The 14,330-nt window shown below is 44.0% G+C and overlaps 1 protein-coding gene across 6 annotated transcripts in view; it reads right to left on the minus strand.

Moving 5' to 3' along the window:
- PITPNM3 (PITPNM family member 3) overlaps positions 1-14,330 on the minus strand; it is a 518,333-nt gene that overhangs the window by 66,854 nt on the left and 437,149 nt on the right. For all 6 annotated transcript variants that reach the window (XM_075904890.1, XM_075904888.1, XM_075904887.1 and 3 more), the window contains one exon: positions 1,209-1,390. In XM_075904890.1, coding sequence (XP_075761005.1) covers positions 1,209-1,390 — 182 coding nt within the window. The remainder of the gene's footprint in view (positions 1-1,208; positions 1,391-14,330) is intronic.

Genomic DNA, 14,330 nt, shown 5'->3' on the forward strand with positions numbered 1-14,330 from the left:
TCATAGGTATTGGGAAAGGAAGAGTGCCAATATCATGATGTTTCAATTTGTAAGCAAGAAGATGAGCAGTCAAAACCTGATACATTAGTTCAGTTGAACCAGATTCTATTATAAATGGATTTACTGAAGAGTTCAGATTAGATAGCCTGGGAGTTTCTTTCTACAACACAGGGAGCTAAAAGCGATGGACTAGAATTCTTGACAAATTCTCTGTCACAGACAAATGGAAAAAGACACATTGTTTTGTTGAAGTGGGAAGGTACTTTACATTTTAAAGACCTAGTATCCAGAAAGGAACAGATGTGAAAACCGAACAGAATAATCAAAGAACCCAAAGCAAAGAATGCATTGACGGCGGCCAAAGAGATAGAATAAAATTACCTTGAGCTATTACTGACAAAACAGGCAGGGTGGAGTATAGCACTGTGGCAAGTCTGCACTGTACCTGAGCTCTCAGAGAACTGAAACTTGGGAGCACACAATGGGGCTTTTCTCTCTATCGGCATCACCCCAACGAAATAAAGGAAGAAAGAACAAACAGAAAGAAAAAATAAAGCACAAGGGATACAGATACTAAGCAAGCAGTCAACTAGGTAGGTAAAGGCAGAGAGACAGACAGACAAAGGAAATGATGAACCTCCCATGCTAGATATATTGTTAAAAAGTTTATTTTTTAGGATTCAGGGAAGCAAATTAAGTTTTCTTTAAAGATTACTTTTATATTAATTTTAAGTGAAGATATATGGAGGTTTTAAAAAAAGCCTGAATAGTTTGTAGATAGCTTAGGAACATCAAAAATCAATTTCTTCATTCTCCGGAGAATAATGCAAAGCTGCTAATGAAAGTAAGATGGGGCTAAACTACAACAATAATAATAAAGAAAACTTTCCAAAATCCCAAATCTTTCTTTGTTTTGACTTGTGAGTGGTGCATTATACAAAGTGGGATTTTTTGCATTCATTTCTGTATTCAAAATTCACAACAGTCAACAAAAATTGAATTAAAAAAATACAGGTTCAGAGCAATGCCCCACCCCCAAAAATCAAGTATCTACATTTTTCTGGAATAGCTTGCAAGGGCTTAAGATAAGTCCTTATCAACAAACTATGTGGTTATATACATATTGCCATTACTCCGGCACGGACTGTATTAATACTCCACATTCAATTGCAAACCTATTGCTTTTACGGAATCAAAGAACTGGTTACCTAGATAGGAAAGCATGGTGTTGGGATATAGTATCACAGTCATAAGTGGATGAGTCGCTCTGTTTCCGTGGCAACGGTTGCCTTGGCTCCTCATCCTCCATGATTCCCGAAATGTCAATATTACTTTTGCTTAGGCGTTTGCTGCCACCCAGACTGGAATCCTCTCCTAAGAGGGGATTATCCTTCAAAGAATGAACAAAGCAAATGGGAGATTAAAAAAGTGACCAAAATAAAACACAGCTAATATGAAAGCAGTTCTCTTTGTATAGTTGCCTTGCATTATCCAAAAGACGGTGGGATTGGTAGCTGTTATCTCTACCAAGGGAAACGTAAGGAGGCTCAGAAAGGATCTGATGTCTGTCTTGACTGTGCCTCATGCAAAGTAGGGTCACTTGTATGAGGGCTTTAACGATGGTAACCCCCTTGTTGGGTTGGAGGCCTGATCCAAAGTCTAGATCCCATTGACTTCAGTGGCCCTTTGAGCACTTTTTAAATAACAAACATAAAGGGTCTTGGTCCAAGTGTACAGATTGCATTGAAATACATGAATGGAATAGCCCTCAATGCTCCATGGATATGAGGCCTGATTTTCAAAGATATTAAACACGTGCTGCTTGCAGCAAGTCCAGTGATGACTATGTATTGTAGAGACCACTTTAAATAAGGCTGAGCCTTAATTGGAAATAGGCATGCCCCTATGCCGTGTATATTGGCCAAACCAGAAAGCCTCCTCACCAAAGGATAAATGTGCACAACTCAGATATCAAGAAAGTTAATATACATAAACCAGCAGGAGAATACTTTAACTTCTCTGCACATGAAGTAATGGATTTAAAAATAGCCATTCTTTTCCCCCCTCTCCCCCTCAAAAATCCCTTCCAAACCAAATTACAAAGAAAAACAGCAGAATTGCAAATGTAACATGATCAGATTAGGACGAATAAGGATTTAGAGGGGTTATCGCACTACAAAGGCAATTTTCCCTCTCTTGGTATTCACACCTTCCCATCAGCTGCTGGGAGTGAGCCACTTCCACTCTGACTGAATTGGCCTCTTTAATGCTGGTTTGATGATAGATAGATAGATAGATAGATAGATAGATAGATAGATAGATAGATAGATAGATAGATAGATAGATAGATAAACTCCTTTCTTTTTATATAAGTACATGTGTGTCTATATCTATATCTCCCAGCCTCTGCAATTTCCAATCCAGTGCATCTGATGAAGTCCCAGCTTGACAAAGCCCCTGGCTAGGATGAATTAGTTGCGGTTGGTCCTGCTTTTGTGCAGGGGGTTGGACTCGATGACCTCTTGAGGATTCTTCCAACCCTATGATTCTAAGAGGGTGTGACAGGGCATCTGCCCATCTCTGGCCCTTTTAGGGTTAAAACCCAGCCCACACTGGAGGCAGAGACAGCCAATTAGGACCCAGCTGCATAAATAAAGGCTCCTGGTTGGAAGGAGGAGACACACACTCTTGCTCTTGCTGGGGAGCAGGAGGGACCCGGCTGCCAGGGAAGCTGGAGGCTTCCTGAGACAGAGCAGTGCTGGGGAAAGGCAGGCAGAGCTGAGGAGTTCTGGCCTAACCTCACTCCTAGGCTGCAGAGCCTCAGTCAAGGTCTGAGTGTACTAAGCCTGCAGAGAGGGTAGGCAAAGGCAGCAGGTCTGCACCTCTTGCAAATGATGAGTGGCCACTGCAGGCTGCAGTTGGCCCTTGAGGTAAGGGGCTAGATGAAGACTGGCAGTGGGTCACTGAGGCAAGGTGGGTATAGAAGATTGGAGTTCCCTGGGAGGGGAGGTCCTTAGAGCGCAAGGGCACTGACCTAATATGGTTCTAGCAAGTGTGACACCAGCTGAAGTAGGGCGCTCCAGGGCTAATGAGCTAATTCCCAAAGCGACCAGCATGAGATGCCGTGGGGAGCGAGTGCCTGCCCCCGTGACTGTGGATTTTACTCACAAAAGCTTATGACCAAATAAATCTGTTAGTTTTTAAGGTGCCACAAGACTCCTTATGGTGAATCAGACTGTTCATTTTACCAGCTTGTTTAAGAACCATCTCTTCTCTGAAATCCTACTCTGACGCTGTATCAGTTTCAACAGGCAATATACTCCACGCTAGCAAAGCCATGTTTGTTGAAGCAAATTCCAGTGCATTGGCTGCTACAGAGAACCCATACGATTCACTTGCGTAAGACCTTCCATTTTAATCTTTTTTAAAACTTGGTTTCAACAAAGAAGAACAGGTGAAAATACTCAACATTTATTTTAACAGACTTCTAAGCATGTGAAAATTGGCATGCTGCATCGACAAAACCTTCTGATACAAGAATCACTTCTAATTGTGTAATTATCAGCTTTCACCCAAATCTTATTAGCTTATCTTGTGCAGTATTAGCATTCATAGGCTGATATGGCATAGTCAACATTATCATCTTAATGAATTTTGCAAAGATTAGTTTTGTACCAGCCTCTTCATAGAAACAGTCCTGAAAAATCATCAATGGTACATCTAGACAGCAGTGCTATTTCGGGATACTTCTGGTATCCCAAAATAGCTATTCCGCATCTTGACGGCATGCCATTATTTCGAAATATCTTTTGAAATAATGGGCGTGCTATTCTGATACCACTGTACATCTTGTTCCATGAGGATTAAGGGATGTTTTGGAATAGCACTCTATTTTGAAATTTGAAATAGCTTATTTCAAATTTCAAGTAGCTATTTCAAAATTAACTCAAAATAAGTTATGCAAGTTGCATAGCTCAAATTGTGTATTTTATTTCAAGCTAAGGGTGCAGTGTAGCTGTACCCTAATAGTCAGATATAACATGTCGTTGGAAGTCTTGGAAAGTTTTTCTATGAACTACATCTCACAGTAATGTGCAGCAAAATTCAGGCCGTGCCAAGTCCATTTTCAAAATCCTTCAGGACCTACAACATTTCTGGCTTAATACTGCAGCTATCTATAATGCCATAGCTATCCCATACCTTAGTTCAGGAGTGAGGAACCTTCTTTGTATGAAGGACCGCTGACCATAGAAAAATCAGTCGGGCCACACACAAGTGAAAAGCCAAAAAAGCCAAAAAAAAGCCAAACCCTCACAGACCCGGACTGAGAAGCAGAAAGACACTCCCCACATTCCCCTCAAGCACCAGAGCCTAGGGCAGTGGTCTCCAAATTTTTAGAGGATTAGTTTGCTTTTTGAATTTAAGTGCAACCCAGGATCTACCTCAAACCCAAATACCTTTGCCCCACCTCCTTTGTGTCCCTTCTCCAAGGCCCCACCCTGCTAACTCCATCCTTCTTCCCTCCCCCATCCTTCCTCCCTTTCATCAGGAAGGGGCAGAGTGCTAGGGTGCAGGCTCTGGTCTTGGGCTAAGGGATGTGGAGTGTGAGAAGGGCTCTGAACTGAGCTGAGGGCAGGAGTTGGGGTGCTGAGGGAGGTTCAGAGTAAGGCTCTGTAAAGGAGTTTGGGTCTAGAGGCGGCTCAGGGTTAGGGCAGAGGCTTTGGGTGCAGGAGAGGATACATGACTGGGACAGGGATTCAGGATGTAGCCTCCAGCTGGACACTGTTTACCACTGGTGGCTCCTGTGTGGTGGTGCAGTGGGGCTAAGGCAGGCTCACCCCTGCCCTGGCCCTGCACCACTCCCAAAAGCAGCCAGCAAACTCCCTCCATCCCAAACCCTATTTTGCCTCCCACCCCCGTTCTGTGGAGATAGACTACATGGTAGGACAGGGGGACGGCTCCAAAGCAAAGGGCAGGACGTATGCAGCAGTGGGGAAAGGGGCAGCTGAAGTGCTGCGCTTGATAGCCTCTTGGCCAAACCAGTCAAGATCACCTGTCAGAGGCTCCAAGATCTACCAGTAGACCACGATCTGCTAGTTGGTGACCACTGGCCTAGGGGGACCCAGGCTAGTAGATTTTGTGTGCTCTAACCCTATGGGTTGAGTGCCAGTGTGGGCTCCCCAAACCTAGCTCCAGGCAAGCCAGAGGCTGCATCCAGCCCCCGGGCCTTAGGTTCCCCACCTTTGCCTTAGTTCCTGTGTTGCAGTGGGAGGGGTTTCAACCAAAAGCATTTCAAAGCATCACTCTTTACAGAGGAATTTGGGCCCTGAATATTGATCAGAATAGAGAGCAGCCTACTGCGGCTTGGAGTGGGCTCCATGGCTATGTCTAGACCGGAGATATTCCGGAAAAACTCTGCCACGTCTAGGGAACGCACCTGCTCTTCCGCTTTTTTTTGTGGAAGAGCAGACGCAATCTTTTGGAAGCCCTGTCTTCCTCCTCCCATAAGGAAGAAGAGCTCTTCAGAAAGAGGGTTTTTTTCCCCCCAAAATTTGGCCTAGTGTAGATGGGCCAAATTTAGGAAAAGCCTCTTCCAAAAAAATTATTGGAAAAAGGTACGCAAATTGCAGAGCTCAATTTGCGTACCTTTTCCCGATAAAGCCCCGTAGTGTAGACATTCCCATAGTCATGCGATAGGAAGATAAAGTTAAAATAAAGCATTATTTGCTTAATATGAACTTTTCACATGCTAAATGTGTGTTTCTGCTCAATTTTTATTATGCAACTCATCTTATTTTTAAAATTTGCCTTTGAATCTCTTACAAAGAGCAGCAAATCAACACACAATCTTATGCTGAAACTCATGGTACCATAAGTATTATTAACAAACTTAACATAGCTTCCACAAAAACAGAACTCCAAATCCAAATGCCTTTTGCCAAAATGCTTCCTGGTTGGATTTCTTTCACAGCCCTCCTTTGCAGTACTTTTTAACAAAGCAGCAATCTTGAATAGCAAAGACATTATTGCTGTGAGCAGCTCCTGAATTCTCAGCTCTGGTGTACACAAGGTAGTCTGAAATACCACCCTGTCCCCCCAAGTTCAAATTTGTAAGTGCTGCATTTGTAACCACCAGCAGTCAGATTTGAACCTAGGATCTCTAGAGATGAATATAGGAGCCTCTACCCTCTGAGCTAAAAGCCTGATGCCTCCCAGCCCATCTTGTGGAGGTCTCTTGATCTTAGGTGTTGCTGTGCTCTAGGTGCCACCACATTGGTCAGTGAACCACACTTGGGCTATGTCTACACTGGCAGGTTGTTGTGCCAGAAGTATGCAAATGAGGCTAAGCATGGAATATCGTTGTGCCTCATTTGCATACCTAATGAGCCGCCATTTTTGCAGAAGAGGCTCTTGCGCTAGAAGGAGCTGTCTACACTGCCCCTTCTTGTGCAAGAAAAACCCTCTTGGCCAATGCCGCCACGCTGATTATTTTCAAGAATAATGGCATTGCGCAAGAGGGAACGTGTAGACATGCTTAGCCTCATTTGCATACTTCTGGCGCAACAACCCGCCAGTGTAGACATAGCCCAAGTGTGGTTCACTGACCAATGTGGTGGCACCTAGAGCACAGCAACACATCCACACTACCAAGCCTGTTATTTCAGAATACTGTAATGGGTCATGAAATTCAAACTCTGTACTCCAGCTTTTCATGAGGAATAATGCTTATTCCAAACTTGTACGTTCGAAATAATGTTAGTATAGACTCTCCAGTGATGCGAATTCAAAATAATTGGCTTGGGGGGAAGTCTTCCGCAGCCCCCCCGGTTTGCTTCTTGGGGCTCTGAATCCGAGGTAGCTCTTCCACATTAATGGAGACTGCCTTGGACTAATTTTGATGATTCTCTATAATGAGGACAAGCAAGTTCAAATTTGTTAAATCGGGAGTTCTTGAGTCAAATTTAGTAATTTTGAAATAATTTCCTACTGTAGACATGGCTTTAGTAACTCTCTCATAGAATCATAGAACTGGAAGAGACCTCAGAAGGTCATCAAGTCTAGCCCCCTGCTCTAGGCAGGACCAATTCCAACTAAATCAACCTGGCCTGGGCTTTGTCAAGCTGAGACTTAAACACCTCTAGGGATGGAGACTCCACTACTTCCCTAGGTAACCCATTCCAGTGCTTCACCACCCTCCTAGTGAAATAGTTTTTCCTAATATCCAACCTGGACCTCTCCCACCACAACTTGAGACCATTGCTCCTTGTTCTGCCATCTGTCACTACTGAGAACAGCCTCTCTCCATCCTCTTTGGAACCTCCCTTCAGGAAGTTGAAGGCTGCTATCAAATCCCCCCTCACTCTTCGCTTCTGCAGACTAAACAGACCCAAGTCCCTCAGCCTCTCCTCATAAGTCATATGCTCCAGCCCCCTAATCATTTTGGTTGCCCTCCGCTGGACCCTCTCCAATGCGTCCACATCCTTTTTGTAGTGGGGGGCCCAGAACTGGACACAATACTCCAGATGTGGCCTCACCAAAGCCGAATAAAGGGGAATGATGACATCTCTGGATCTGCTGGCAATGCTCCTCTTAATGCAACCTAATATGCCATTAGCCTTCTTGGTTACAAGAGCACACTGTTGACTCATATCCAGCTTCTCATCCACTGTAACCCCCAGGTCCTTTTCTGCAGAACTACTACTTAACCGGTTGGTCCCCAGCTTGTAACTATGCTTGGGATTCTTCCGTCCCAAGTGCAGGACTCTACACTTGTCCTTGTTGAACCTCATCAGATTTCTTGTGGCCCAATCGTCCAATTTGTCTAAGTCATTCTGTACCCTATCTCTGCCCTTAAGCGTATCTACATCTTCCCCCAGCTTAGTGTCATCCGCAAACTTGCTGAGGGTGCAATCCATCCCCTCATCCAGATCATTAATAAAAATATTGAACAAAACCGGTCCTAGAACCGAACCTTGGGGCACTCCGCTAGAAACCGACCACCATCCTGACATCGAGCCATTGATCACTACCCGCTGGGCCCGGCCTTCTAGCCATCTTTCTATCCATCTTACCGTCCATTTATCCAATCCACAATCCCTTAACTGTCTGGCAAGAATATTGTGGGAGACCGTATCAAAAGCCTTGCTAAAGTCAAGGTATATAACATCCACTGACTTCCCCATGTCCACCGAGCCAGTTACCTCATCATAGAAGCTAATCCGATTGGTCAGGCATGACTTGCCCTTTGTGAATCCATGCTGACTATTCCTAATCACTTTCCTCTCATCCAAGTGCCTCAATATGGATTCCTTAAGGATCCCTTCCATGATTTTTCCAGGAACCGAGGTAAGACTGACCGGCCTATAGTTCCCTGGATCATCCTTCTTCCCTTTTTTGAAGATGGGCACTGCATTTGCCTTTTTCCAGTCATCTGGGATTTCTCCCGATCTCCACGACTTTTCAAAGATAATAGCCAAAGGCTCCACAATGACATTTGTCAACTCCCTCAGTACCCTCGGATGCACTAAGTCCGGATCCATGGATTTATGTACGTTTAGCTTTTCTAAATAGTTCCTAACCTGTTCTTTACCCACCACGGGCTGTCCATCTTCATCCCATCTTGCGTCACTTGGCGCAGAAATCCAGGAGCCGACCTTGTCCGTGAATACAGAGGCAAAGAAAGCATTGAGTACTTCAGCTTTCCCCACATCATCTGTCACTAGGTTACCTCCTTCATCCACTAGGGGCCGCACACCCTCTCTGATCACCTTCTTCTTGTTAACATGCCTGTAGAAACCTTTCTTGTTATCCTTCACATCCTTAGCCAGTCGCAATTCCATTTGCGCTTTCGCCTTCCTGATAACCCCCCAGCATTCTCGAGCTATACCTTTAAACTCCTCCCTGGTCATTTGTCCAAGTTTCCACTCTTTGTAAGCTTCCTTTTTGTGCTTAAGTTCACCAAGGATTTCCCCTGTAAGCCAGTCCGGTCTCCTACCATGTTTGCCTCTCTTGCTACGCGTCAGGATGGTTTCTTTCTGTGCCTTCAATAAGGCTTCTTTAAAATACTGCCAGCTGTCCTGGACTCCTTTCCCCTTCATGTTAACATCCCAGGGGATTCTGCCCATCAGATCTCGGAGGGAGTCAAAATCTGCTTTTTTGAAGTCCAAGGTGTGTATTTTACTACTCTCTTTTCTTCCTTTGGTCAGGATTCTGAAATCTACCATCTCATGATCACTGCTTCCCAGGTTGTCACCCACCTCCACTTCCCCTATTAGTTCCTCCCTGTTTGTGAGCAGAAGGTCAAGCTGCGTACAGCCCCTGGTCGGATCCTTCAGCACTTGTGTCAAGACGTTATCCCCAACATTCTCCAAAAACTTCCTGGATTGCCTGTGTAATGCCGTATAGGTTTCCCAGCAGATGTCAGGGTGATTAAAGTCCCCCAAGAGAACCAGGGCCTGCGATCTGGAAGCTTCGCTCAATTGTCCGAAGAAAGCCTCATCTACCTCATCCACCTGATTCGGTGGCCTGTAGCAAACACCAACCACAATATCAATGCTGTTGTTTGTTCCTTTAAACTTAACCCATAGACTCTCAACACATTTTTCTCCCTCTTTATACTGGAGTTCAGAGCAATCGTAGTGCTCTCTTACATATAGTGCAACTCCTCCTCCTTTTCTCCCCTGCCTGTTGTTCCTGAACAGTCTATACTCTTCCATGACAGTGCTCCAGTCATGCGAGTCATCCCACCAAGTCTCTGTTATCCCAATTAAATCATATTTCTTGGTCTGGGCCAGGGCCTCCAGTTCTTCCTGTTTGTTGCCCAGGCTTCTCGCATTAGTGTACAAACACTTCAGGTAACCAGTTGATCGTCCTATCTTCTCCATTTGAAACATGGGTCCTCCTTTCTTGCCCCTTCCTCTCTGCATTTCTTCCCGGTATCCGACTTTCCCACTCCCCTCAGAGTTTTGGTCACCGTCCCCCAACGAACCTAGTTTAAAGCCCTCCTCACTAGGTTTGCAAACCTGCCCGCGAAGATGCTCCTTCCTCTCTTCGTTAGGTGGATCCCATCTCTTCCTAACAATCCTTGCGCCTGGAACAGAGTCCCATGGTCGAAGAAACCAAAGCCCTCTCTGCGACACCATCTGCGCAACCACATATTTACGTCCTCAATTCGACGATCCCTGCCCAGTCCTTTCCCTTCAACAGGGAGGATGGAGGAGAATACCACTTGTGCTCCAAATTCTTGGATCCTTCTTCCTAGTGCTACATAATCCGCAGTAACATGCTCAAGATCATTCTTGGCTGTATCAGTAGTTCCCACGTGGAGAAGCAGGAAGGGGTAGCGATCCGAAGGTTTGATCAGCTTGGTAAGCCTCTCAGTGACATCCTGAATGCGAGCTCCCGGTAAGCAGCACACCTCTCAAGATTCCAGGTCTGGACGGCAGAGGGATGGCTCAGTCCCTCTTAGGAGGGAGTCCCCGACCACCACCACCCGTCGTTTCCTTTTGGGGGTGGTGGCCGTGGAACCCCCATCCGTAGGACTACGCATCCCATGCCTTCCAGTAGATGGTGTTCCCTTCTGGTTTCTTCCTTGTGAGGTCCCTTCCAGAGCTCTCTTCTATTCCTGTTCATAATTTTTTTTTTGAACAGAACACCATTATCTCATATAATTATTCAAAACTGACTGCGTAATAACTTCTGTGAAGTCATCTGCTTTGTAGCTTGTCCACAAGCAACTGTGTTGTGAATAGACAACAGATTTGTCTAGCTATATATTTTAGAAATGTGCGTCTGTCTGTCTGTGAATCTGTTCGAGAACTCCTCCTAAACAGTAAAAACTAGGGCCACTACATGTGATATTCAGTTTCCTCTTCTATGAACTACTTAAAGCAGAGAGGTTTGAAATTTGCAGCTTTAAGGCAATATATATATATAAAACCAGAAGGCCTATCAATCCTTTTTTTTAATCTCATTACTTTTATGCCAATAAGCCATTTTTCTAAGGGGCTAGCTTCAATTTTTGTATACATGGAGTTGGCAAAACTACAAAACAAAACGCCTATTTCTATTTAATCCCACATTGGCCCGGTTCTGAGCAAAATGTAGACTGTCCCTTGAGCTCCTATGGAAATAGCTCAATGGAGTGCTCAGTAAAAGAATGACCAGTGGCACTGGAAGTTCTAGGTCTCTTCAGTCTGTTGGAAATTGGAAGCAGCTTCACACCTGCCGACTGACCTTCATTAATGCCTGTGCCCAGGCGCCTGTTGGGTCACCAGGCAATCATGGCAGGCTTACTATTTGCACAGTTTGGTGGTCTAAGGACAATACTGAGGGGAGAAGATCTAGTCTCCCGCTGCAGGGCTGTCACCACCACAGTTAACCTGGCATTTCTATTGTGCATGTTTATTTACTGGATATGATCCTGTTTGAGGGCATGTCTACACTTGCACCCTCTTTCAAGAGAGGGATGCAAATGAAGACTTTCAAAATTGCAAATGAAGCCGGGATTTAAATATCCTGTGCTTCATTTGCATATTTGTATTATGGCACTATTTCGAAATAACAGATGATGTTAAGATGCGGTTATTTCGGGAGAAAACCGTTCTCTCGAACTAACCCTTATTCCTCATACAATGAGGTTTACTAGTTATTTCGAGAGAAGGGTTTTCTCTCGAAATAACCGCGTCTTAACAGCATCTGTTATTTTGAAATAGCGCCATAATGCGAATATGCAAATGAAGCTCAGGATATTTAAATCCTGGCTTCATTTGCAATTTCGAATGTCTTCATTTGCATCCCTCTCTTGAAAGAGGGTACAAGTGTAGACATACCCCGAGTCTCTTTTCTTAGTGACAAACACTAACGTACGTTAACAGATTACTGCTTTTTTTTTTTTTTTTTTTTTTTTTGGTTACTCTGAAGAATAGGAGGAAACCCTATTATCACCAACTTTTTAGATTATTTTTTATGCAGCTTCTAAAGCCCATGCATTTTAGATGAGGTTTTGAGGAGGTTGCGTGGAAAGAATGAACAAGTCTGGATGGAAAAGGGATTAACTATTTACAGCAAAACCTGCGCTATCCCAAACTTAAGCATCCGGCAAACTGTAGAAACAGTCAAATTTCTCCTTTCTCCATCTTCCACATCTCTGTTCACAGTGAAGTAAGTGGGAGTTTTTACTACTGACTTAATTGAGGCTAGAATCCAACCTCCTGCCTCTACACAACACTCACCTGCACCTGCTTTCCATTCTCTGTTACACCCCCTCAACTGTCTCTTGAGGACATTCTGGCATAATGTGGAAATGTTTTGAAAATCAGTTTATGGTTTACTATAGAGACTGCAGAGGAGAACATTGCTGCATTGCGCTGGGTGCGGTACATATGCAGTAGTCCTTCCGCAAAGCATTTACAATCTAAATAGACAAGACAGACAATGGCTGGGAGAAAGGAAGTGCTACTATCTCCATTCTCCAGATGCAAAACTGAGGCTCAGGGAGGATTACGAGACTTGCCCAAGGTCACACAGGAAGTCTGTGGCAGAACTGGGAATTGGTACTCAAGAGTTCTTGAACCACAACAAGAAAGAAAGTCTGAGGTTCATAGCACTGAAGTCAGTGCTTCTCTGATAAGGTGCTGCAGCCAAAATAACCCCCAAATCTGAATCAAGAAAGAAAATGCTTCTCAGCAAGCATATGGACAGGCCTGTTATTGTTTCAAATCTGCATGTGAAGCTATGGCTGGTGAATTATGCCAGATGCACAACCGCACTGTGAACTCCTGTGTTTATGCACAGAAAATATACAGCCTGGGCAGCTTCAGTGTAAACTTCCCCTGGCTCTCTAGAAAAGAGGCCACTCTGCCCTGGAGTGACCATTAAGAAGCCAACTTTGCCTGTGTGTGCATTCAATAACTGGTCCATCTGCTGAGATGGGCAAGCAAGGGAGCCAAGTAATACCCATTGGAAGGCTGGCTTTTGTCATATGGACAATGGGATTTAAATTGGAGCCAAATTCAATTCACAGATGTTATGAAACAGCTATAGATAGGAAAGGCCTTTTGGGTCCTATTGACCAAAGCTAGATAGGTTGGTGTTTTTATTTAAAACAACATGCACTCATGTCACTGAAGGTCAGCTGCAAAGCTTTGCTGGATCTCAAATCTCATTGGTTTAATTACTTGAGGTCAGATTCATGGCCATTTGTCTCTTTTACACTGCAGGGGAATATTGTCTCAGTTTGCTATATTTCCCAACTACACTTGGAAACTGTTCTGCAAAACAAATTAAATTGTTGTCTCGGGACCTGTGGGGGAGGGGGTGAATCACAAAACAAACTCTGTTACCCTAAGGGTATGTCTACACTACAGCGTTTTGTCAGAAAAATGGCCGTTTTGCTGACAAAACTTGAGGAACATCCACCCTGCAATCGCGTTCTTCTGCAAGACAATCGAAAGAACAGAGGCGTTTTTCCGGCATTGGTAATCCTCATTCTACGAGGAAGAAGCCTTTCTTGCAAGAGCTCTTTTGCAAAAAGGTGTGTGTGGATGGGGAAGAGGGAGTTCTTTCGGAAGAAGAGGAAAGAGGAAAACGCACACGTGCCCTGGTGGCCATTCCACTTGTAGCAATCACACATTACATGTAAGAGAGTGTCCATTCAATCTGGATGCTCTCTTTCAAATAAGCAGATCACTTTTTCGATGCACTTTTGCAGTGTAGACACTCCCTTTTGGAAGAAATTTATTGGGAAGATCTCTTCTGAAAAAAGATTCTTCCAAAAAAAGCCTGTAGTCTAGACGTAGCCTTGGAAGAAAGACAAGATGATTTCAACTTAATTAATAACTTAATTATTAACTTAATTATTTCAACTTAATAACATGCTGGTAATACAATTAAATCTCAGCAGCATTTAAATAATCACTTCAACAGAAGCGCAACCAATCACCTACAAAATCTCTTCCCACCCCTAAAACAAAAGACAGAACTATGTAGCACTTTAAAGACTAACAAGATGGATTATTAGGTGATGAGCTTTCGTGGGCCAGACCCACTTCCTCAGATCCATTTGTGGAAGAAAACTGGCACGACCATATATACCAAAGTGATACAATCAAAAAGAATTGTATCACTTTGGTATATATGGTCATGCCAATTTTCTTCCACAAATTGATCTGAGGAAGTGGGTCTGACCCACGAAAGCTCATCACCTAATAAACCATCTTGTTAGTCTTTAAAGTGCTATATAGTTCTGTCTTTTGTTTTAGCTAGACCAGACTAACACAGCTGCGTCTCTATCACTATTCTTCCCTGCCCTATTACTAATGGAAGCAAAC

The sequence above is a fragment of the Pelodiscus sinensis genome, chromosome 21 (genome assembly GCF_049634645.1).
Source record: "Pelodiscus sinensis isolate JC-2024 chromosome 21, ASM4963464v1, whole genome shotgun sequence".
Classification (NCBI taxonomy): Eukaryota; Metazoa; Chordata; order Testudines; family Trionychidae; genus Pelodiscus; species Pelodiscus sinensis.